Source organism: Etheostoma cragini, chromosome 9 (genome assembly GCF_013103735.1).
Source record: "Etheostoma cragini isolate CJK2018 chromosome 9, CSU_Ecrag_1.0, whole genome shotgun sequence".
NCBI lineage: Eukaryota > Metazoa > Chordata > Actinopteri > Perciformes > Percidae > Etheostoma > Etheostoma cragini.
The window spans coordinates 19,113,343-19,138,311 of NC_048415.1; the positions used below are offsets into that span (position 1 = coordinate 19,113,343).

General features: G+C 39.9%; 2 protein-coding genes and 1 long non-coding RNA gene across 5 annotated transcripts in view; 1 reads left to right on the top strand and 2 right to left on the bottom strand.

Moving 5' to 3' along the window:
- The window catches only part of sh3gl1b (SH3-domain GRB2-like 1b), a 16,585-nt gene extending 9,924 nt beyond the window's left edge, over positions 1-6,661 (top strand). For 2 of the 3 annotated variants that reach the window (XM_034881311.1, XM_034881308.1), the window contains one exon: positions 5,864-6,661. In XM_034881311.1, the coding sequence (XP_034737202.1) occupies positions 5,864-6,057 (194 nt within the window). In that variant the 3' untranslated portion in view covers positions 6,058-6,661. Of the gene's footprint in view, positions 1-1,519; positions 1,946-5,863 lie in introns of those variants that run through there. The other variant, XM_034881309.1, reaches the window with a different exon arrangement.
- Positions 1-24,969, bottom strand: part of LOC117950360 — a 340,112-nt gene that overhangs the window by 181,717 nt on the left and 133,426 nt on the right. The gene's annotated exons all lie outside the window — the stretch shown is intronic.
- mpnd (MPN domain containing) lies at positions 9,487-19,423 on the bottom strand. Its single transcript, XM_034881307.1, has 13 exons — positions 18,767-19,423; positions 18,017-18,219; positions 17,592-17,813; positions 16,499-16,598; positions 16,341-16,419; positions 16,167-16,263; positions 15,086-15,158; positions 14,906-14,982; positions 12,552-12,720; positions 11,793-11,863; positions 10,674-10,763; positions 10,462-10,554; positions 9,487-10,365 (listed from the first exon to the last, which is right to left on the bottom strand). The coding sequence occupies exons 1-13, from the start codon at positions 18,768-18,770 to the stop codon at positions 10,279-10,281; spliced, it is 1,365 nt and encodes a 454-aa protein (XP_034737198.1). The 5' UTR covers positions 18,771-19,423; the 3' UTR covers positions 9,487-10,278.

Here is a 24,969-nt window from a genome sequence, read left to right on the forward strand (position 1 = left end):
CCCCCCCCCAACCACGGCTGGCTATGGAAAGGAGTTGCTTTTAATCTCGTTGGACATGTAGATAGTGAGAATAAAAAGCAATCTATTCTATTCTGAATATTGCAATAATATTACTTAATTACATCAACAGTGTACTTAAAGTTACTCAGTTGTGCAGCTTTCAGTAGTCTGCTGAAAGACAACAAACTGCTTGTTGATTTTAAACCACTGAAAGGAAATCTTTTCCAACATTCCTTTATAAACAAATTGAAGATTGAAGTGAATAAAAAGGCACCGCTAAAAAAAGGAAGAATGAACTTGCAACATTTTTAAGTGCAGTTTTCTTCTGATATTTTCTTTCAACCAACACAAAAATATATATTTTGAAGCCTTCTGTAATATTGCACCAGTTGATATCACGATGACAATAAAAAAAAAACTCAATTTATTGTGCAACCCTAGTCTAATTTCTCAATAAGTATTAGTAAGGATCAAAATCAACATATTGTCATTTGGCCATATACATTGAGTAAAATACATTTTAACTAGCCATTAATGTCAAAATGATGAAGTAGCTCATTGGTTTGCACCAGAGAACAGATGATGTCTTAACAAAACAAAGATTAAGAAATATTAGTCTTGCATTGCCAGACCTTCCTCCACAGCGCTGCGGAGGAGGGTGTGGCGAGTCCACACAGCATTCCAGGATTGGAGAAAAACGTGCTCTGGTTTATTGGCATTTCTTTAAACCAATCACAATTGTCTTGGGTGGTGCTAAGCGCCAGACGGAGCCACGGCACCGCTGCAAAATAGCCTTGAAAAGCCAGAACTTTTTTTGGTGTAAAGTGTGTATGTTCAAATGTTGTTTTAGTTGTGCAAGTGAAAACCAGATTGGACAGATAGTTTAGCTAGCTGTCTGGATTTACCCTGCAGAGATCTGAGGAAAGGTTGACCATGGTCCTCATAAATCAACCAGAGTTTAAAACGTCAACACAAGTTATGGGATGGCCGGCCTAAATGAGTGAAATCTGGCGGAATTTTCATCGGCAATAGAGTAATTCCGGTAGTGGAACATTGTGGATATAGAGTAAGAAGTATAAACTCTCTCTGGGGGGAATTTATCATTGTATTCATGCTTACATCACTCTCTGGGCCACACGAAAGGGCAGCATATGGGTTGTTTAAAAGAGCTTCCATACCAGAGTTCCAACAGCAACAAAACATGCAGCTGTTTCTACAAAAACACAAGATGGACTAAGCCAAAGTAGCTTCCCTGCGAGCAAACACACTCCTTGGAAATCAGATGCAAACTTAACTGGAAAAAACTCTCTATTGCCACTTTACTTCTCAGGACCTGCAACCAATCAGTCCCCTTGAGCACAGATATATGAAACAAATTGTCTTTTTTCTGCGGTCTTATTGGGGCTGGCTAAACGGTGGCATGCACTAGATATTTGTCTCTTGAATGCACTCAGTCGTTAACCATGAGAAAATGGACGTCTGTTTCTGACCTTGTTCCTCTTTCCTGTGATATCATCAGAGCCGTCTTTTCACTTGGCCACATTGTCCTTTCGGAATCCCAGATTGTGTGAGTCACTGATTGTGTGGGCCGTTTCGTTCTTCTGTCCTCACCATTCTTGTGGTGTTGAAATGTCCAGTGTGCTTGCGCAGCTTCTGGTGTGAAATGTAGGAAGTAGGATACAAGTTAGTTCTCACATGTTTGACACATAATTGGTGGTTTATGATGCACGTATACTGTCCCTGCATGCATGGGGTTTTGTATGAGCTCCACATCCTGTAGTCAAGATACTGCAGCCTGACTTATAAAGCCTCCTAACACCTCTGCAGCCACTGACATGGTCCACAGTTCATTTCAACATGCAGCAATTAAACATATCCTAAAAGAACAGTTAACCTATAACAGATTTGAGGGACAAACTTCCTACCTACTCCTTTTGTTGTAATAAATGCCATATTAATAAATATTACTGCAACTAGTGTTATTATATCAGTAAGTTATGAAGCCATTGCTTTTGCCAGTGGCAAGAGTATTTACTGACATGCTGGAAACAAGCAGCTGGATCTAGAATTCAAATGAGTTATTCATTACCAAAATAGTATCAGAATTGATGTTGTTGTTATAAAGAGTTGTAATGCCACCTGGAAGCTGTGTGAATTAAGCAAGATTTATTTATTTTTTGCACAACACAAAGTGTGGATGTTAGTTCTTATGTGGAGCGCATTTAGTTTTTATCAACTACCTTTTATTACAAACTACTAAAGTTTGTTCTAACAGTTTTTATGTCCTGCCACCACATTGCAGAGTGTTGTTTGTGTTATTTTTAACCCATTAACTTGGGGACCATACAGGGTAGAGTTAATTTGACATTGGAGCAACTTGCTGCCTTCAGTGTAGCACATTACAGTGCTACTAGTATTGAGGTGAAACAGCTTTCCGTGGAATCACTAGTTCATTTCCTACTTTCCTTTAAGCTGTTATTACTGCATTAAAGTGCTCATTTTCAGGTTCATCATTGAATTTAGGTACCAGAATAGGTTTATGTGGTTTAATTTTCAAAAAAACATAATATTTTTGTATTGCTGCAGTTGCTCTTTTGAGCTCTCCGTTTCAGCTAAAGAGTGAGACATCTCACTTATGTTCCATCTTTGTTGGGAGTCACACATACGCAGTACCTAGGTCAGCACTCCTACCCAATCAGAAGCAGAGTATGAGGGCTTGCCATGCTAGCAGCTAGGCGAGCATTATAACGTGTGTTACAAAGTGACAAGCGTTCATTGCAGAAGTAAAGGCTGGACTACATAGAAATGTTTGGAGCAGTTTTTTTTATGGTGAAAAGGGTTTTTTCACTTTGTAAACCTATTACATGCACAAAAAAGATATTTAAAACACAATAAAGGAAAGGGAAAAAGCCAAAAAGCATAAAATTAGGGCCAGCAATATTTGCCCATAAATTAATTTATTAGTACATGTTTAACTTTTCCGTCGTAGCTGGTCCTGGTAAGAGGAAGCAGTAATAGCAGCATTTATAAAAATACTTGTTAGACTTTTAATTGGCATTTATTCTAATACAACCTACTGTTTAGATTTGGTTGCTTCAGAGTGGGTTCTATTGGATGAAGTCTTTACATTATGTTTTCTGCCTCTGTAAAGTGATACAGTCTGGAGTTAAATGGAATGAGTGACCAAAGCTTTCCCCATCTCTCGCCGGCCCAGCACTCTGTGGGGTAAACTTGATACAATGAGAAAATTGTTTGGAGACAAAACAGCCTAGTTTGTCTTTTGTGCTGATCTTTGTGAGGTCACAGAGAAAGGGATAGATGGATGAAAAGGATGGCTTCTGAAGAAGATGTGGCTTTAACTTGTCAGCACTCTTGAGCTTGTTAAAAATGCTATGTCTAAGCTAATCTGACTTCACCACATGCTAATGCCATACTATAACATATATAAACGGTATGAATCACAAGATACAGTACAGGGTTCCACGTTAAGGTTTTCTTTCACTTGTCCGGAGGGTTGGGTACCTTTCACATCTGAACCAATATCAGTACAGATACCGGAACCTGGAATTCTGTTCCCTGAACGGTACGTTTTTTGGTACTTTCCCTCTGTAATTACGTGTGTGTGTGTGTGGGTGTGTTTAGGTGTGTAGGTGTGTGTGTGTGTGTGTGTGTGTGTGTAGGTGTGTGTGTCGGAGCTCCGCTCTCTGTCAGCATGCAGAGAAGACAGGTAAGCTTGCGCTTTCGCGCTCTAAGGAACCGAAATTTTAGATTTTACATTAACCAATCCTCGGTAATACCGATGTGATTTGGTCAGAACTGGTAAAAGTACCGGGTTAGGTTCTCAACCCTACTTGTGCATTTGGACAACTGATAAAAATAAAATAATTACTTGCCCGAGGCCAATTGGTTGTTTTCATCAAAAATGTTGAAAAAAACACCAGTAGAAACAAATGTCAAACAGCATCAAATTCTTAAAAAGAAAAATCCAAAATAAAAACGTTAAAAAAAAAAAACTCTGATGAAAGCATTAAAAAAAGCATATAATGTACAAAAAAAAGCTTCAATTTACACGAAAAACAACCATTGAAAGCATCAAAAGCGTAAACAAAACGCACCAACTCAATTCTTGATTGGTCACCGGCACACACACATCAAATCATTCAACGAGCATTCTCCAACAGGGGCGAGGCGATGACGTCCGAACAGGCAAGTGGATTGTTTTATTTGCTTGCCCGACGTGGCATTTTACTTGCTCCGGGCCATCGGGTAACCCTTATTGTTGAACCCTGCAGTAACAGTGGGGTTCGAAAGTTAAGGCACCCCAGGTAAAAATGTGTATTAATGTGCATAAAGAAGCCAAGAAAAGTTAGAAAAAATCTCCAAAAGGCATCAAATGACAGATTAGACATTCGTATAAGATGTCACAAAAAGTAGATTTTATTTCCATCATTTACACTTTCAAAATTACAGAAAACAAAAAAAATGGCATCTGCAGAAGTTTAGGAACCCTGCCGAGTTTCTAGCATGCACCCCCCACCCCCTTTGGAAAGCTGAGACCTGACAGTGTCATGTAATGTTGTCAATCATCGTCTGGAAAGACCAGGTGATGTCAATCTTAAGGTTTTAAATGCCCACACTCATCTGACCTTGCCCCAACAATCAGCACCATGGCTTCTTCTAAGCAGTTGTCTAGAAAACTGAAACTGAAAATAGTTGACGCTCACAAAACTGGAGAAGGATATAAGAAGCAAAAGAAAAGCAATTCAACACCCTCGTTTGACTACACGATCCATCCAGAAAGACCTGGCAGACACTGGAGTTGTGGTACACCATTCCACTATAAAGAGATACTTGTACAAACATTGTCTTCATGGAAGAGTCATCAGGAGAAAACCTCTTGTACGTCCTCGCCACAAAAATCAGCATTTGAAGTTTGCAAATGATCATATAGACAAGCCTGATGCATTGTTGAAATGAGTTCTGTGGACCAATTAGGTTAAAGTAGAACTTTTTGGCCGGAAGGCGCTAAGATACGTTTTGAGAAGAAAGGGCACAGAAATAATGAAAAGAACCTCTGTCCAACTGTTAAGCATGGTGGGGGGGGGGATACAATTGGGGTTGTATTGCGGCCAGTGGCACAGGGAACATTTCCCAAGTAGAAGGAAAAATGGATTAGATAAAATTTCAGCAAATTTTGGACTTGATGCCATCTGTGAAAAAGCTGAAGTTAAAGAGAGAATGGCTTCTACAAATGGATAATGATCGTAAACACACCTTAAAATCCACGGTGGATTACATATAGAGGCGTAAACTGAAGGTTTTGCCGTGGCCTTCACAATGTCATGACCTCAACATAATTGAAGATCTATGCATAGACCTTTAAAATAGCAGTGTGTGACAGACAGCCCGGAAATCTCAACAAACTAGAAGACTTTTGTAAGGAAGAATGGATACCTCAAACAAGAACCAAAAGACTCTTGGCTGGCTACAAGAAGTGTTTCCAAGCTGTGATACTTGCCAAAAGGGGCAGTACAAGGTATTAACTCTGCAGGGTGCTCAAACTTTTGCAGACGCCATTTTTTGTTTTCTGTTATTTTGAAAGTGTAAATGGTGGAAATAAAATCGAACTTTTTGTGACCTATAATACAAATTTCTAATCCGTCATTTGATGCCTTTTGGAGATTTTTCCATCTTTTCTTGGCTTCTTTATGCACATTAATACAAACTTTTACCTGGGTTTCCCAAACTTTCGAACCCCACTGTAGATTACATGTTTAAGGTGTGCAGTGTGACATGAGAATGAGTTTAGCTCGTTTTCCCCTCATTTTCGTCATTCTTTCTCTCCTTCTTTGTGTTTTTTCAGCCCCGGAGCAGCCGAGCTGTAAGGCACTGTACGACTTTGAGCCAGAGAACGAGGGAGAGCTGGGCTTTCGCGAGGGAGATATCATCACCCTGACCAATCAGATTGATGAGAACTGGTACGAGGGCATGCTAAACAGCCAGTCAGGATTCTTTCCCCTCAACTATGTCGAGGTTCTCGTCCCATTGCCACACTAATAAAAAAGAGCAAGAGAGCTAAGGAGGAGACTGAAGGAGAGGAGGAGGAAGAGAGAACATGTAGAATTAGTAGAGGGGGAGGAAAGCAAAGCCAAGGGATGACTATTCATTTTCACCTTCAGCTCCAACGTCAACTTCACAGAGGAGCACGTTTTGTCATCTGGAGTTCTGGAGGAGGTGGTCACATGTCAAAGTCCAGACCAGAATATCAACCTGTTCCACCAAAAGGTGAAAAGATATTAAATGGACACAAAATGTCATCGTCCGTTATCTGGCAGTCAGAAACATTTCCTGAGGACTAACAGATGACACGTTTTATAAGCAATATTTGTCTTTAACCACAAGTTACTGATATCGTAAATATAACTTGTATTAAATCTGGTGATTACGATTGGGTGACACGTATAATGTCATACTTTTTGTGTGACTGCAGTCTGTTTAAAACTCAGGTTGGTCACCAAACTACCAGTCCGTTTTCAGACTGAAGAGCCCAACTCAAACCTCACAGTACACATCATGTGGAACTTGACTGAATATTTTCCTGGACCGGAGCTTATCTCTTGATGCCACCTGCTGACAAGACTGAGGATTGCTTTTACTAAAACTAAAAACTAAAATATGAAACTACACAAAACTGCAAATGTAGTTTTAAGTTGTTACATCTTAAAAGAAAAAAAAAACACATTTTTATTGAACAACAAGACAAAATTTGCCTGAGATTTGTGATTTAGATAATTTTCTGGCTCCGGCCTGTTATGCTCTTTTTAAAGATCTGCAGTATGTTAAGCTGTGCTACTGTGATTGCTACGGAATGCAACAGGCCTGAAACAGTGGTTTCCTTATATTGTTTCAGTATTTGATGTTGTCTCAACCTATTACAGTAGTTTTAAAAGAAGTAGAACTGTTTACCGAACATGTGATAAAATGTGGTAATGCACCTTGGTCCTCAAATGAGATTGATGTGTGTGTGACAGACTTACTCCACCATTACACACAGACCCAAAGTTAAATGCAGATGTTGCACCTTTTTTTCACTCAAGGCATGCGTGTGTTTGCCGTGTAGATGTGCAGAATGATTAGTTGTTTAGATGCTAGTCTGTTCAAAAGAGGAGGTAGAGTCAAAAAGTCTTTGAGATCTATAAGATGCAATAGAAACATATCACTTGGTGCGCCTGTTTGTTAAACTGCTAACTATTCTGTAACATAGACATGTATATTCATTTTTGGGCCGGTTTGTCTCAGCATGTTAAGCCTTTCCCTGTTTTTATTTGGTTTTTGAGCCGTTTTAGGCGCCTGTTATCGCCATGCAGTGGCTGAGTAGATGACGCTGCTGGCAGCGACTCAATCTTTGATATTCACTACGTGTCCCACTATTTCCGTGTTGTGTCTTAGAGAATGTGAAACTCATCTGTGCTTTGGAACTTATTCTTAACCTTGGATTCTGATGCTTCATATTGGCCCCGATCTGATTGATTTGTTAGTATGTTGGGCCAATGCAGACAGGTGTCACAGCCACAGTCCATAATCCAACATACACCGCAGAGTATGAGACCTGGAGTAAAAGGGAAAACATCAAGGGAAAAAGCCATTGTAAGCTGTTGTCCATTTTGACTGCTTAGACTTTTCAAACACGTCTGTCTGGGGGGATAAAAAAAGAAAAGTATTAATTGTGAATGACACATGTGTAATCCTTTACTGTTTGCAGTCTCTTACTTTCTGCTACATTTCCCCTCTTTTTTTATCTGTTTGTGTCCACTCTGAGTTCTGTCCTTGCATAACATGTTTACATCTATGATCTTACTACATTTTTAACGCTTGTATGAAGTTCAGGGCAAAGTTAAAGGACTGTAGAAGATGCTGTCTGGGTCACCCGGGTCAACAAGTCCTGGCTATCTTTCTTTTTTTTAGTGCCTTTGGAATAGAAAAACCTAACCCAGCTACTTAAGAATAGTGTCCAAAATTTCTAATCCTTCTCTTGGTTTTAATTTCAGCCGTTGTCGCTTTCCTGTGTAAAGAAGAACTGTATGTGTGCACATTTCTGCATAGTTCTGACACTACAGGCAGTTTCGTGGACTAATGTGAAGTTTATCAGCAGACCACCAGCGGAAACTGTCTTTTATATAGATTTTAATCCATGTTTTAAAAAAAAGTCCCACTGATTTCTCTTTTTAAAGGGCTATGTATGTGTTTAATCAGTCTTAAATGCTTCTTTGAACAGCATTAAATCATTCTGGCTCTATATAGTATTATTTTTTATATACAAGACCTTTAAACATTTAAATTAATATTTGCATGTAGTCCTATATTACACCTTGTATGTTGTTACACCACGTATGTCTTTAGATTTAAGTTGCCTTTTTACTTGTGGTATAAGTACCAAATTTAACGGCAATATTTTGTCATTTATTATCAGTGTGTTTGTATGTGCTTCCTTCTTGTCTCCCCCCCATCCCATTCTTACAATAAAGAAGAAAACAAAAAGAAAAAGTGTCATTGTTGCATATATCCACAGGGAGATATTCTGACATTGAGAAAATATTACTATAGCATTTTAATTAAAACAATTTAGATTTCAATTGATAATTTCCGTCAATTTGAAAAGTTAAAGGTGCCCTGTCACACATATTTCATTACTTTGTGGTAATGTCTGAAGTTCTACCATGGACTCTGACATTTTTTTTATGGAAAAAAAAGGCCTTAGTTACCTTGTTTCACGACATTCTAGTGTGGTATAGAAAGCTTGCAGGAAGACTCGGCTCGATTTGTGCCAAATATTCAACAAGTTAAGCTGTTTGACTCTGATTGGCTAAAAACCAGCTAGTCAGAACCTGGATAACAGCATCCTTAACCTAGTGCAAAGGGCGAGCTCATGAATAGTAATAAGCTCAGGCAACATGACATCAGACTGACCAGCGGTTGTAATTGGTCTGATTTCTCTGCTTTTTTCTTTTCAGTGGCTAGAGCTGACGGAAGAGGTAACAGTTCATCTTCACATTCACCACATAACACAAACACATATGGACCTAACATATTTCAAAAAATGCAAGTAAAAACAGTTTTTCTGTGGCAGGGCACCTTTAAACACTAATAGAAAAACTATAAATAGGTTCCCTAAGAGGTCTGAAAGGATTCTAATTAAATAAGATTTGATTCTAGATTCAGATTGAATTTTTTCACTTTCACAGAAAAAGCAGAGTTTCTCAGAGTTTCAGATGATCTCCTAGTTTAGCCAGTTTGCCCGTTTGTGTATAGTGCTAATTACTAAATGTTAGCGTGTGAACACTTTAGATACGGTACAACAACACGTAACATTAAACCTGTTCAACATCAACATGTTTACAATGTCACTGTGAGCATGCTGACGTCAAATCACTGTTGTGCCTCACATGGCTGACGTTTGAGGAATAAAGTCAACAGCTAACAGTGGTGTTTAAATAGTTCCAGTGTGTATATTTTAATGCTTTGTGGATCATCAGCAGGCTTAAGGCATTGCTCTGTCTTCATACATGTACATCACATGATCCACAGTTAGTAGTAAATACAGTACAGCTAAAGAGGAAGCACATATCTGTCCAAGCCAACAGGACTCATGTCTCACATAATCTGACGGGCACAACAGAGGGACACACGCACACACACATACACACACACATACACACACACACACACACACACACACACACACACACACACACACACACACACACACACAGGTTTAAAAAATAAAAATAAAAATAAGCATAGCACAATGGAATTACTTGCACCACATTGCAACCGTCCAATTTGACTTGAGGAACACCAACATTCACAAAACCTATCACAGAGTACACTTTAGGTCAAACCAAGACACACTTGCATACTTGCAGACTAATTTTCACTGTTTTCCCAACCACCGCTCCATTGGTTAGGTCTCTAGAGGCAATTACAACACAATAAACGTTCACATTGTACATATCTGGCAATATCTGCTCATACCACCGGATACTGGCACAGAGAGGCACATAGGTCCATGTGGAAAAAGGTAAGATGCCAGTCAGGCAGAATGATTTCTGGTCCGTGAAATGCTTCTGTTTATTTATCAAGCATGAGAGAGTTCAAGGCATCTAAATGTTTTTCAAGCAGTTTCTTACATTGTAAATCTGTCACTCCAGTCCTGTCAGTTCTGCACAAAGTGGAACGACTAAAGGTGCAGGGCACGGTGCAAATGCACAGCAAATCAACTCAGTGGATGTTCATCAGCTGACTGTAGACATGCTCTAAGATCTGAGAGTAGGCCTGATCTTTGGGAGCATGGCAACTCAGAGAGCCCTGAGGAAGAAGAGAGAAAGTTGAACAAGTTAGGTCTGCTGGAAAGGTTTTAGAACCATCACCTAATATCTGCCCATCTTCTATAAATCATCCTACCTTGATCTTGTCCATCATGGTTGTATCAGGACACCAATACTGGGTGAACTGGACGATGTCGGGGGCTGTCCTGTAGTAGTCAACCAGCAGCATCTATAGAGGAAATACACAGATCTTTGATAAACAAGATCTACTATATATTTATTAAACAAAATCACACATTTTTATTTCTCTGCAGTATTTGTGTAGGGCTGAGGCTGCAGTATGCGTACCATCTCATTAAGAACATCACTGGTGAGAAAGTTGTCCTGTACATAGGTTACCTCTACAGCCACTGGGATACCGTGGTCATTAGGCCGTTGCTGCAGGAAGGCAGATGACGTGTTAGTTTAGCAGAAACACGAGCTCAAGAGTCAGAAAATACTAAGTGACAAAGCAGGCCCGTAGCCAACCTAGTGGAAGGCTTATTTATTCATTTTATTGCATTCTCCCCTCATTTTGTATTAAATTATGAGGTTCAAATAAAAAAATAAAAAAAGTAATTTAGGTTCAAATTCAAATTTTATTTTTTCACATACACAAATTCATTGTGGACCTGTTCTGGCTCAATAAAATCAACAAAGATAAAACCCATAAACATAGGTAGATATAGATTTCATAACGGACGGTAAACATGTTGATATTGTCAGAGCTGCACTTGAACATAACCCAGTCTGTGCGGTCCAGAGTGTCCTGAAAGGTGGCCTCTGATTGTCCCATCATGTCTCATTGAAACTACAGATCCGCTACCCGATCTGGCAAACTTGCATAGTGTCGTCATAGCCGGTAGAGGGCCACAAAGTGAATGCGGTGGCGTTCACCCTGTTACGAGTTGATGAACCACTGAAACGATTTTGGATACATTATTTTACGGTACAAACAGGTCTCTAGTGTTGCTTTAACATCTTAACAAGTGTGCTTTTGATGCGCCAAAAATATTTACTACAATTTCGTCAAATTGCTTACCAAGATCATGTACCACCTTTTTCATTACACACACACACACACACACACACACACACACACACACACACACACACACATGGAGCACGACACAGAGGAACACACATAATACATATGCTGGTTTTGTTATGAGAGCATAAAGTTAGTGGCGTTGATTGTTGATCCATTAGACGTTAGATAATTACATGTGGCGTGCCGGAATACATTCACAGAAGTGGTGCTTTTAACAACATCAAGATCATTTGTATTTGGGTGGGAATTTGAATTATTGTCCGTCGTTATTTAAAAATACTCTAAAACAGGGGTCACCCCCCCCCCCCCCCCCCCCCCCCCCCCCCCCATCTACGGGCTTGCTAAGAAGGTGAGTATAGTGATGCATGTGTCCTCACCTCAGGCGGTGGTACGACCCAGAATGGGGTTATTGTAGACGCCACACCTTGATTCCCATGATAATACGGTCCTGAAAGAGAAAACAAGTTTAAAGCAGATTGGCCTGATGGTCAGAAAGCCCAGGTTTTGATGAGAAAACCACAGGTCATGGTGATGGTGAAGGATGGACATGCCATGGCAAAGTCGTTGCTTATTCAGAGACTCCACATACATTTTTCTTTTAATCCATTCATTACAATGTGGCTGCAAACATTGTGGAGCAGCTCCTAAAGGATGTTGATTCATTCTACTTCTTTCCTCTACTTTTTTTTTTACATTCATGTACTCTCTTTTTTGCCTTATTTTCTAGCAAAACCTGTCAAATTTAAACATGTATTACCTTTTCCATTACCGTCATTCAAATGCTGCTATACACTCAAAGGACACTTTAATCATTATAGACATTTCATTCAAGTGCAATATTTATATTCTATGTTACCAAATGCTATCTGTAGACATGTTCTTCATCACCCTATTCAATTCTTAAACATAGCACAATTATTTAGGTACTGAATCTCATGGTTCACCACTGCTTTGTAAAGTATGTAGTATTAATTCAGCAATACTATTCAATACCAAATAATTTCCTGGCACAGGATCAATAGTGTCTGTTATGTAACTGTTTTCACAGCTCCCTGCGGACGAGGTTTTCAAAAAGAATTACAAAAAATCGATTGCATCAATATAGTGCTCCACTGTGTATGAAGGCAGGCACGTACCACAGATGACGCCCAGACAGGGCTGAAAGCCGTTGTTTGAACCCTGTAGCCTTAGCTGATGGTCCATCTGGGAGTCTATGTCCTGCAGTGAAGGCAGAGCCGGACCGCGGGGGTGACTGTGGTACCAGCCCACCAACGACAGCCCGCGCATGAACAGGTTCTGACAGATCTGGAGCAAAGTCAAAATGACAGAAGCCAATTAGAAAGAAAAAAAGCTAACTGTTTTTTCACTTGAGTAAAAGTGATTAATAATGGACTTTGCAAGTTCACAGAAGAAGTTCAGCAATAGCTGGATACTTTTCTCATTTTAAAACTCTAAATTGAAATTTGTAGCTTAATTTGGTTTTGGCGGTTACAGTTTGGCTTTGAACTGCAAAGTTGCATATCTTTGCATTTCATATTTGTTAAAGATGCAGTAGGTAAGACTTATAAAACTAGCTTTCTGTCATATTTGCTGAAACTGACCCCTTATTTGAGCAGTACTACATCTAGCACATAATTTAAAAAACAAAATCCTCTGACACCACCTACAGCCTGTAGTGTGATTTGACAAAATATCCACTGCTCCCTGTTCAGATGCACCAATCAGGGCCATAGGGGGTGTCTAACTGCCTGTCAATCACTGTTCAGGCACACACATTAGGCTTGTTCGAGAGGAACTGCACCTCGCCTGTAGAGTGGACGAGAGCAGGCGGCAGCAACTGGGGGCGGTGACAACAAGCTGCGGTAAAGTCAGACAGTTTCCAGGCGTTTCCAGCAACCTCAGGCTGATCAGGAAGTGACAGAAACACTGTGGTCCGATTCTGATTTTATAAAATGTTTTCAGACCCATATATCAGCTTATACGCAGTCTCCATTATGACAGAGTATCTCTCAAAATACTCTACATGTGATCTGTTGCTGATTTTAATAAACAGACTCTAGGAGATCCGTAATCTGAACAGATTTATAAATGTCACTATCAGCCACACAACATGTGTTCTGTACAGAATAAGCCTCTAAATCAGACAAATAGCAATTAAAATCCCTCTGATTCAAAATCAATAAAAAGTTTTTATTAAAAGTTTTATGTTGAGTCGATTTTGAACCAATCAGCTGTTAAATCAGCTATGAGGCTTGTCTTTCCCAGCATGCTCTGGGTCCGTCTGAGTCTTGCAGGCGGTGAAAAGCAACTGCGCTGCCTGCGTCTTAAACCTGCCTTGCTCTCGTGAGGTTATCGTGGCCCACGTGCACGTGACGTCAGAGCTAGTCGGGATCAAGACGGACACAAATCCAACCGCCACGCAACAGGGGGCGATCGCCGGTGATCGAGTCTGTGCAGACTTGGCTCATTTCGAACAAGCTTATTCATTCTCCCTTGTGGGGGGGGAAGAGCTTAGGCGACCGTTTGGGCTTTAGCAGAAGGGGGGGGGGACTGAGAAGTTGTTGATGTTCAAATTCTTTGGCTAAATCTTGGATCTTAACAATCCTACCTACGGTACCTACAGAAAAAAAGCAAAAAGCAGCGCAACTCATTTCACATTCGTGAAGAAGTTTCCGAAGACCTTAATGACTTATACAAAAGCATTTAATGAACACTCTGTTGAGGAAATAATTAGACAAGTAGAACAGTTTAAACACAGTGTGTTACTGTGCAGTGCCATCCCATCTCCCTGAAGTTCCTGTCTTCCTGAAGGTGTATTTGAACTCATGCTGGACGTTACATTTAGCTGAACCTTAAACAACGATATTGCAGACGCCGTTAAGACAGATACTAAATCTTGTGGCTGGTCCACCGACCTCCAAAAAGAGACAGCCCTGAGACAAAACAGTCCCTTAGCATGTAGCAGCCAACAGAGACTCTAAATCTGTAGATAGGCAAACAGTTCTACACAAAGAGGTTTGGTTGTTAGAGACTGGCTGAATATTTCCGTCCCCTGAGCTATGACCTGTGAATGACCTGATGTTGTCTAAGCTTTCCCTTTGTCTCATCATACCACAACATGGTGTTTTCTAAAATTCCTCCACAATATTATGTTAATTTATCCACTTTCAGTGCCAAAAACACAATACAGTAAATTAGTACACAGGATCTAAAAAGAAGTATTGTTAACAGAAACAAACTAGTATTGAGACCTAATTTAGGTGCAAAAATCGCAAAATAAAACACACTCAGCACTGTATACCATGCTAATTTTTCAATGATGGAAACTTAAGAGTCTGATCTTTGGTTTTTGGCTTTTGAAAAGACAGGTGCATGGTGACAAGTGCTGTCTGCTAAAATGTCTTTTATTTTTGGGTCTCATTCTTCTTCATGTTTTCTAAAGGCATACATGCTGTTAGTGCAGACTACGGATTCACAGTCCTTGTGTTACCTCCTCCTCGACAGCAGAAGCAGAGTCTCTGTCTGCCAGCCTGGTCCGACAGGGGAAAGCCCTTAAGACTGTCAGCACTGAAATACATCGAGCACAGAGGGAGACAGACACTGGGGATTAAAGATGGCTTCATTATCTTGTAATGAATATTTCTTGCGGTCACTTTCTCATCTTACTCACGTTGGGTATTCGTATCCCATCGTCCTCCGAGGTATCCTACCACCTCACTGGTAGTGAGGTGACAATGGAAGTCCTGATGAGGACGAAAAGCGGGGGGTATCGTTTAAAAAATGTTTGATAATGAAATGGTTGGCTGAGTCCTGCAGCGGTAAGGGTATAAATCCGACATGCTTCCCTTTGCTCTGTATGCTCCCCAATCTCCTTCCCCCTTCCAGTCTACCCTTTATCACTACAATAAAGGGAAAAGGCCCCCAAAATAACAATGCATGACGTTTCACTTCCGGGATTGTTTCCATGATGCAGGAAATTCCGCCGGATGCGTGTCTTTTTGCCGATGTCTGTTTCCTTCCGCTTCCTTTGGGTTAGAATTTTAAACTCCGGCGGATTTATACGGACCATGGTTAAGTGCTCCTCAGATCACTGCATGGTTAAATCCAGACAGCTAGGTAGACGATCTGTACAATCGGAGTTTTCTCTTGCAAGACTAAAACAGCTTTTGAACGTACACGTTCCACCAAAACAAGTTCCTTCCCAGGGCTATTTTGCAGCGGAGCGCCCAAGACGATTGTGATTGGTTTAAATAAATGCCAATAAACCAGAGCACATTTTTCTCCCATCCCAGAATGCTGTGTGGACTCGCCAGACCCTCCTCCGCAGCGCTGTAGAGGAAGGTCTGTCAATGCGAGACTACTAATATCGTGACTACGATACTTTTTTAAAACAAAAATAAATTACAACATTACGTATTACGTCACATGATATTTTGTTTTTATGTTTCCGCTCCTACTTTGTGAGCTGCCTCTGTGTAACGTAGAGTTAACTTTAGGCAGCCAATCACAGACATTATTAGATATTGATAGAAGCATGCTGCATGCTTATTGGCTCATTCACGCTGATGAGATTTACTCCTCATGTATATTGGGTGTTAAATGACAAGGCTTTTTTCGACACTTGTTACTTTAGAGGCAATTCGGTCGGTGCCTAAAACGTGTGGAATTCAGTATCCAGCCCTACAGGTAACTTGGTATCGTAACTATTCAAAGGTACTCAATTACCCTGTTTTAATGTGGTTGTTACCTACCATTAGCAGTAGGACATTACTGGACACGGCTACATTAAAAGGCTGGAATCTGTTGATAGCTGAGAAGGCCGACAGCTCCACAAGTGTGTGTGGATCTCTGTGGACACAAGTTAGAGTCTATCACACTTATGATTCAAGTTAAAGCTACATTGATCCTTCAGAATAAGTGAGTACCTGGCAGTATCCCTGGTGCCCAAGGTGCAATATCGGACAGGAATTCTCTCTCGGTCAGTTCTGCGTGAAACCATTAGGTCTGTAACGGTTAAGATGGACATTTGATTTCCATTTGAAATAAAAACAATCATGAAACTTGTATCTATTGAGACTTATACCATTTAAACCAGGTTTGCTGTTCTTGTTCTTCTCATCTGCCTGCACAGCTGTCTTCCCTTCCTCTTCATCCTCATCATCATCTTCCTCACTCACAAGACTCTGGAATCACAGGAAATAAACACAATGTATGACATAGGATAGTGTAGATACAGCAATAAAAACAGTATAAAAGTATAACACATTATGTGTCCTCATAGTTTTCTGTTTTTAAAACACGTGAAAAGAATCCGACAGTGAAGTGAGAATATTTCCAGAATATTTCATGTTTCCGATGGAAATCAACTTGGTTCAAGTCTTATCTAAAATCAAGTGTCATTGTCTGTATTCTTTATTTAAGAACAACTACTGCTTCTTTATTGAAACATGTTAATTACAATGGAAACACTCACTCTCACTGTATCTACAGATGTTTTCACTTCTTTTAAAAAATCTCACGCAATTAGTTATAGATAAAACCGCCTTCATAAGATGGAGACATTTTTAAGAAATGAATATATTGTTTAGCTTTTCTTCCTGTTGCACTGGAACCTTTCAGCTCTTCAGGCATCTAAAAACTCATTTTTAAATGAAACCGGCTCACAACTCATGTCCACGCTAAGGCCACAACCTGTGACAAGACTTCATTTTTATATTAACAAATTAAGAAACTAAAGCTACTTCTTTCTCTTCTGACCAACTCTGAAAACAATATGCAACCTTATTGCTGGGTTATACTGTACTACTAAACATTTGTAAAGGCTTCATCTTGTTTAAGCTACATCATTCCTTCCCAAAACCTGTATCAACGATTTCTCTTGTTACTAAACCATATATGTATATATATATATATATATATATATATATATATATATATATATATATATATATATATATATATATATATATATATATATATATATATATATATATATATATATACATACATATATGGCAGTAAGAAGCAGCTTTTTAGTCTTTTCATTGTTCAAAATGTGGGTTATGATGTTTGACCTTGACACACATTAAACTTAATAACACTTAGGGTAGATGTTGCCTCAGTTATTAACGACAATATGCTGATCATGGTAAGAAAAAAATATGTTGTGCTCTCACCATGTCTGCGCTGGGTTGGTACTTGTGCAGCCAGGTGGTTTTGTACTGGACCAGCTTCTGTCCCCGGTAGCGTACAGACGCCCAGCCACAGCCAGACTTCTTAGCTGGGTTGACCAGACGTTTGCAATGTGTTGCCCAGGCACTAGGGGAGTTAAAAATCTGTCCCGTCTCCACCCACCTGATTTTCCCATCATTCAACAGGTCTCCTATAAAGTTCTTACCCTGAAGGGAGCAGAGAAGAGAGACATTTTAAACCAAGAAACAAGACAAGTACGTGGGTTGGCTCCTTCAAAAGCCATGTGTGCATAGTATCATATCAGGTAAGCTTGATATGAATCACAAGTGTAACCTCACATGACACAGCACTTGTATAAATAATGCATAACACCATTCTTACTGTATCCAGCTGTTATGTGTGTTATTACCAGGTAGTGGATTGCTAGCACGCCATCCCCCGGCTCCACCAGGCCATCTTTGAGTAGCACTCTCAAGGTGATGCCTCTCCGGGTCAGCAGGGATCCCCGGCCGGAACTGGACCGCAGGTCGGCCTCCTCCCCTCCGCTCAGCTCCTCTTCATCCTCCTCTCCTCCATCCTCCACCACCTGTGGAGAGCTGGGTGGCTCTGAGTCTGAAGAAGCACGCGTGTGCAAACACACACACACACACACACACACACACACACACACAAACACACACATTGATGGATCCTAATATGCTCAGGTCGCTGGAGTGATATGTGGGTGCAATGCTAATGTTAAAAATCATAACCATGCCATGTTATGAGCATGTGTTTTCAAGTCATATTACTCAGAGGTTTAATATTTAGCCAAAGCACCTGGCTACTAGTTAAACACCTCAAGTTACATCAAGAAGAAAGCCAAATAGCCGTTATAATGACTTTATAATGAAAGCTCCACTGTAATGGAAGCCACAATCATTCATAATTGCAGCCAGCCAAAATGATAGCAATCTTATCATAGTGAAAGGACTCTCAAGGGTCCAAAATAGGCAAAACATATTCTAAATTGCCATTTTATTAATTACGGTTAAGCTATGCGGTTGGCCTTTTGTTTCCACCTCCCATTAGATATGGCTCTCCCCGCAAGAAGAGGCCTGTTCCCCCCTCTGCAATTTCCTTCGGTATTACAATTAAACGACTCTTTTATTATTCTCACCCATTTCTCTGAAAGCGTCGGAGAGCGCCTTAATCCAACTCGGTCAACGCTGCTTTTTTTCCGGGCACTTGAAGCTGTGCGGGTGCTGGGCTGTTCCGGGCAGATTTTACAGATACACGAATTCGCCACACTAGCTCCGGCTATTATTCAAAAACATAAAATGAAGGCGTCTGTGGCTCTGCAGTGTAGTTTCCTTGTTGTGTTGCTTTAATGTCAGTTCCCCTCCCCTTTCTTTCTCCCTCTCCCCGTCCTTGTCACTCTCCTAGCTGTGTTCTTCTGAACGGCTGTCTGACGTGCCATGCCGGTCTATAGCTGCCATTATTTACACTTTCATGAGACTAAAAATGCCACACGGTCATTATTAATGTTAAGTAATCGGTTGGGGTTGTAGGAAACGTAGGAAATGAAATTGAAATCTAAACAATGTAGCGATAAATCTGCGTTTCCTCCGGATAGATTAAGTGTCGTCCTGTGTGCCTGAGCCAACCGATATATGTCATTTAGGCAGATCATAAGTAGCCTAGTAGCCTTAAAATGATATAGCCTCGTGTCTTTATACCATAGCCTATGGTTGGTGATTTGTATTCTCCCGCTGCCTACTTTACTATGTTATAGGCTACTGTGGTTTTCTTTACTAGGCTACACCACAGACTGTAAAGGGCTACACCGAGATGTTCCTTCTTTATCTCCGAACAGAAGCTCATGTAGGCTACCGGGAGCAGCCTGCGGAGGGCAGCAGATCTCCAGCAGTTTCTTAACTGAATTCAGTTCCTGTTTCCTCTACCTGGTGTTATTAGCTACAGAACTATTCACACAACAGGAGGAAACACCCGCATGTGTTTGGCACCAAAATACTCTGTATGTAGTCAAAGTTACATTTCAGCAGTAGTGGAAAGTAGCCTAGCCTAGCACATACACAAAAAAAGCCTAGGCCTAGTATACTGTACAATTTTGAAGTCCTAGGCCTACCTCTAGCCTAGGCTAATGTATGCTTTTGCTCCAGTGGGCTACTTTTCAGAGTAGACTACAGTTCAGTTGACATTTATGTCAACATTCACTTGACATTATAGCCTAGACCAATAGAGTGATTTAATTTTCACATTTACTGTGAAAAATAATCATATTAGATCATTTACAATAGCTGATTAATAGCATATTTCTGCCTTTTCACATGCAAAAACAGTAGGCCTTGGCAAATTATTTTCTACTGCATTTCATGTTTTGTATTAGCTATTAAACTATCAAACAACATGGTGGTTAAGTTGCTATTGGATCTGGGGGAACATCTTGTAGTTGAGGCCCAATTCAATAGCATACTTAACAGTATATTACTAACGGCATCCTGTTGCACTAATAATTGTTCCTTGTAAACTTACAAGAAGCAACCCTGAATGTGTTCTCTTTGTCAGTCCAAATCTCAAGTGAATTTAGGCAAAGCACAAGTTTGTGACACAAGTTTTTCATTGGATTAAGATTAAAGGAATTAGAAAGCATATTTGCACACAGTAGACACCCTTAGGCTTAGTGGATCTCTTCCAGTAGATATTGAATGGATCAAAGCCAACACTTCTTTAAAAATCTAGGACTTGTTGCAAGGAGATGGAAACATTTTCCATTATTTATACCTAGCTTCACTCTCATGTTTTCCTCGGGTCAAATTGTAACGTTTTCTTATATCAACATTCTTTTTAACTACCCAATTATAATTAACCAAAACAACATGATTGATTCCACACAACGCTCTTTGGCATGTACAACTGTCTAATTTCATAAATTTTGTCTTGTTCAATGTTATAGCGTTGAGCAAGCTCTCGACTATTTGCAGTCGAGAGAGCTCCTTTTGGTTTAGGCATAAAAATAAACTATTACAATAGTCTAACCGCGAAGACACAAAGGCATGAATGATAAGCTCCAAATCATTTCTTGAAACTATATTTCTAATTTTTGAGATTTTCCTTAATTGAAAAAAGCAGTTTCTCGTCAGCTGCTTGCAGTGCTGCACTAACGACATGTCTTTGTCCAGGATAACTCCCAAATTTCTAATACTTGGCTTAGCAGACTGACCTAAATCACCCAAGTATTGTTTAATCCCAGGGATTGCATCCTCAGGGGCAATGATCAATGTTTCTGTTTTGTTTAGCTGCAGGGAGTTTTCACTTAACCATTTTTTTATTTCCACAAGACAATGGAGCAAGGAGTTTAACTTACAGATCTCTGACGGCTTGAAGCAACAGTAAAGTTGGATATCATCAGCAAATAGGTGAAAAGAAACATCATTGAACCTTTGTGTGATCTTTCCCAAAGTGATCAAATACAACAAGAATAGAACATGGCCCAGAACAGAGCCTTGAGGCACTCCACAGAGCAAGTCTGCAGACTCAGACCTTATTTGGTTAGGTGTAACACTGAAACTTAATTATTTTTTGGGCATTTTAGGCCTTTAATTGACAGAACAGCGGAAGATATGAAAGGGGAGAGAGAGGGGGAGTGACATGCAGCAAAGGGCCGCAGGCTGGATTTATTGTTCAGCATGTGCAGGGACAGTGCATATTTTTTCTCAATTGGTCAGCTTGTGACGAATAACCACTTCTACGTGACATCTAGTGTTAGCTTTATGGAAAGACTGAAGATGGATTAATGCACGGGCATTAATTGATTAACTAGTCTGACAGGTCAAGAGGTGATAAGTGATACCTCCTTCAATGAATACACAGTTTACTGTGCAATAACTTTCTTTAATTAATCAGTCCAAATTATATGACATGGGTGGCTGGAAACTTCATACCCCCTCCTCCCCTGTCACTGCATGTTACATTAGGATTCATCATTTATGTCTCTCCATTAGTTGTCTATTAAAGAGAAGAGGCTGGTTTTGGTGGACACTGCCTCAGTCTCTTCTGTTTTTTTTCAGCCGTCGTGCTTCTTGTAAAGTGTTGACCTGAAATCAACAGACAGTCCCCATTAAATTTATGATTTTTTGTTGTAATTTGTTTCCTATATTTTGAATGTGTGACTCATTCCTAGGTAACATTATTTTCATTAATAAAATGTTCTGCTACATAAGGCAAGGCAAGGCAAGGCAGCTTTATTTGTATAGAACATTTCAGCAACAGGGCAATTCAAACTGCTTTACACAAAATCAGTTAAACAGATAAAACACAGGTACAAACAGTTAAACATCATAAGCATTAAAAAACGGTAAAACACATGAATAAAAGTTACAGTGCAGTATAAGACATTTAAAGAAATGAGCAGTCATTTGTTCCAGATATTAGGAGCATAGAAACTGAAAGCTGCTTCACCGTGTTTAGTTCTGACTCTGGGGACAGAAAGTAGACCTGTCCCAGATGTCCTGAGAGGTCTTGGTGGTTCATAGTGTAGTAGCAGATCAGAAATGTATTTTGGTCCTAAACCGTTTAGTGATTTATAAACTAGGAAAAGTACTTTGAAATCAATTCTTTGACACACAGGAAGCCCGTGTAAAGACTTCAGAGCTGGAGTGATGTGATCCAGTTTCCTGGTCTTAGTGAGGACCCGAGCACCAGCATTCTGAATCAGCTGCAGCTGTCTGATTGTTTTTTTAGGGAGACCTGTAAAGACCCCGTTACAGTAGTCAAGTCTACTGAATATGAAAGCATGGACAAGTTTTTCCAAATCCTGTTGACACATAAGTCATTTAACCCTTGATGTGTTCTTAAGGTGATAATAGGCTGACTTTGTAATTGTCTTAATGTGGCTGTTAAAATTCAGTTCTGAGTCCATGACTACACCCAGATTTCTGGCTTTGTCTGTTGTTTTTAACAATGTTGTTAGAAGCTGAGCGCAGACTTTTAATCGTTCCTCTTTTGCTCCAAAAACAACCACCTCAGTTTTTCCTTCATTTAATTTCAGAAAGTTCTGGCACATCCAGTTGTTAATTTTTTAAATGCACTTAGACAGTTTTTGTATTAAAGTAATCCCTATTCTTTAGATAGGATTCAAACCAGCTTAGTACTAAGCCAGAAAGGCCAACGCAGTTTTCCAATCGGTCTAGTAATATGTCGTGACCGACCGTGTCAAATGCAGCACTGAGATCAAGTAATACTAAGATTGAAATTTTGCCACTATCTGCGTTAAGGGAGATGTCATTAAAGACTTTGACAAGAGCCGTTTAAGTGCTGTGGTGTGCTCAGAAACCCGACGGGAAGGTATCAAAACTGTTGCTTAGTGACAAGAAATGGTTGAGTTGTTGAAAAACTGCTTTTTCAATGATTTTAATTAAAAACGGAAGGTTGGATATTGGCCTATAGTTGCTCATTAATGACTTGTCTAGTTTGTTCTTTTTTAAGAGTGGCTTGATTACCGCAGTTTTCAGGGCCTGTGGAAAGATACCTGAAAGAAGAGATGTGTTCACAATCTGTAGAAGATCAGAAGTCAAACAATTGGAAACATTTTTGAAAAGTCCCGCTGGTAGAATATCAAGGCAACAGGAGGAGGTTTTCAGATGTTGTATAATGTCCTCCAGGTTTGTATGGTTGATCGTGTGAAATTCTGTTATTTTGGAACTAGTTTTGCTTGAACACTGTGACAACACATATCCTGGACTTGATATGGAAGCACTGACTGTTTGTCTAATCTTCTGAATTTTGTCTTTGAAGAAGGAGGCAAAGTCATTGCAGGCCTCGGTAGATAGTTCCAATTTATAAATGCAAAGTCTCTCTTTATAGGTGTTGTAATGGACCAGGAGATTTGTTTTTGCCACCTACCTTCAGCTTTTCGACACTCTCTTTTTTCTGTTCTCACCAGTAGGACATATCTCCATGGAGATCTTTTCTTACCAGAGGTAACTTTGACCTTAGTGGGAGCAATAGCATCAATAACATTTGTAATTTTACAGTTGAAATTATCTACAAGCTCAGTCACTGTTAGCCCAGAGAGGGCTGGTGTGGAGGAGAAAAGCTATATATATGTTTCACTGGTGTTTTCAGTGATGTACCGTTTTCTGATTATCTTTGTTTGGACACTTTTGAGCACAGAGATAGTGCCGTTAATGAAAACACAGGAATGATCAGAGAGAGCAACGTCAGTCACCACAACATTGGAAATGTTCAGACCCTTGGAGACAATCAGGTCCAGAGTGTGCGTGGGCTTCGTCACATGCTGAGTCAGTCCATAGTTCTCAAAAACACAACACAGTTCTTTGCTCCCCCTGTCCTGGGCGTTGTCAACATGACTGTTAAAATCACCCGCAATGATTACACAATCAAAATTAATGCAGATTATAGACAGCAGTCTATAATCAAAATTATTTAGGCTTAGGTTTCGCACCACAAGAGTTCCAGGGAGGACTACCACTTGTTGATTTGTTACCCGTTCTACAGCCCTCCTGTTTCTTTGTAGTCTTGCAGAGCTGCCAACTTTTCCCAAAACCTTCGAGTGAGATTTCGGGGGGCCGCCCCATATTTTGCCGTGTACAAAGCAATTTCTTTGGGTCTTTATCCTTCAGGGTTTAAATTGGGATTTGTTATATGTGGGGGGATGGGGCTCTCCCTAGTAGGGTCTGGGGGTATGTCCCCCCAGGGAAAAAAATAATTAAAAATACACCATTAAATGGCACTTTCTGGAGAGAAAAAATGTAGAAATCAAGTGTTACATGATATGTGCAAAACTGTAGGGTTAAGAACCTTTGCACTGTTGTAGTATCAACAGGTTTTAGGGCATTTAGCATTTACATTATTTACATTATTAATTTCTAATGATATAAGAACTGACCCAGACAATGTGCCAAGCATAATGAGCCACATGAAGAGACAGTAGCATATGTCAGCAACAGCTGAGAAGATTTGGGTCTGTGGTGAACAGGTCCAGGGGTCCCTGCCTGGTGTAAGGACCAGGGACCCAAAGTTAAATTAATGTTGAGGGATAAACTAAGACCACTGAAATTCTAAAGAAGGAGAACCACTGAGTTACATAAATTCTCATCCTTTAACCTTTGTGCCCCACTTACTGTATTTACTTTTTGGGGAAAATAAAGACTATTGTTCATTTTATGAAACATTGAATTAATTAATTACAGTTACATTTAGAGATGCACCAAGGTTATAGAAGCACAATAGTGGCCCAACGTTGTAAATATAGTATAGTAGAGCTCAGATGTGTTTCATCAGATTTCTGCTCATGTTTACAACTTTGTGCACATTCAAAATATAACTCCTCCATCTCTG

Bases quoted from the DNA above. Each gene is read 5' to 3' on its own strand.
- mpnd (XM_034881307.1), bottom strand. The intron at 10,555-10,673 runs GTACGCATACTG...TTTCCTCTATAG, and splicing joins GTGATGTTCTTAATGAGATG to ATGCTGCTGGTTGACTACTA. The intron at 10,366-10,461 runs GTAGGATGATTT...CTTCTTCCTCAG, and splicing joins CCATGATGGACAAGATCAAG to GGCTCTCTGAGTTGCCATGC.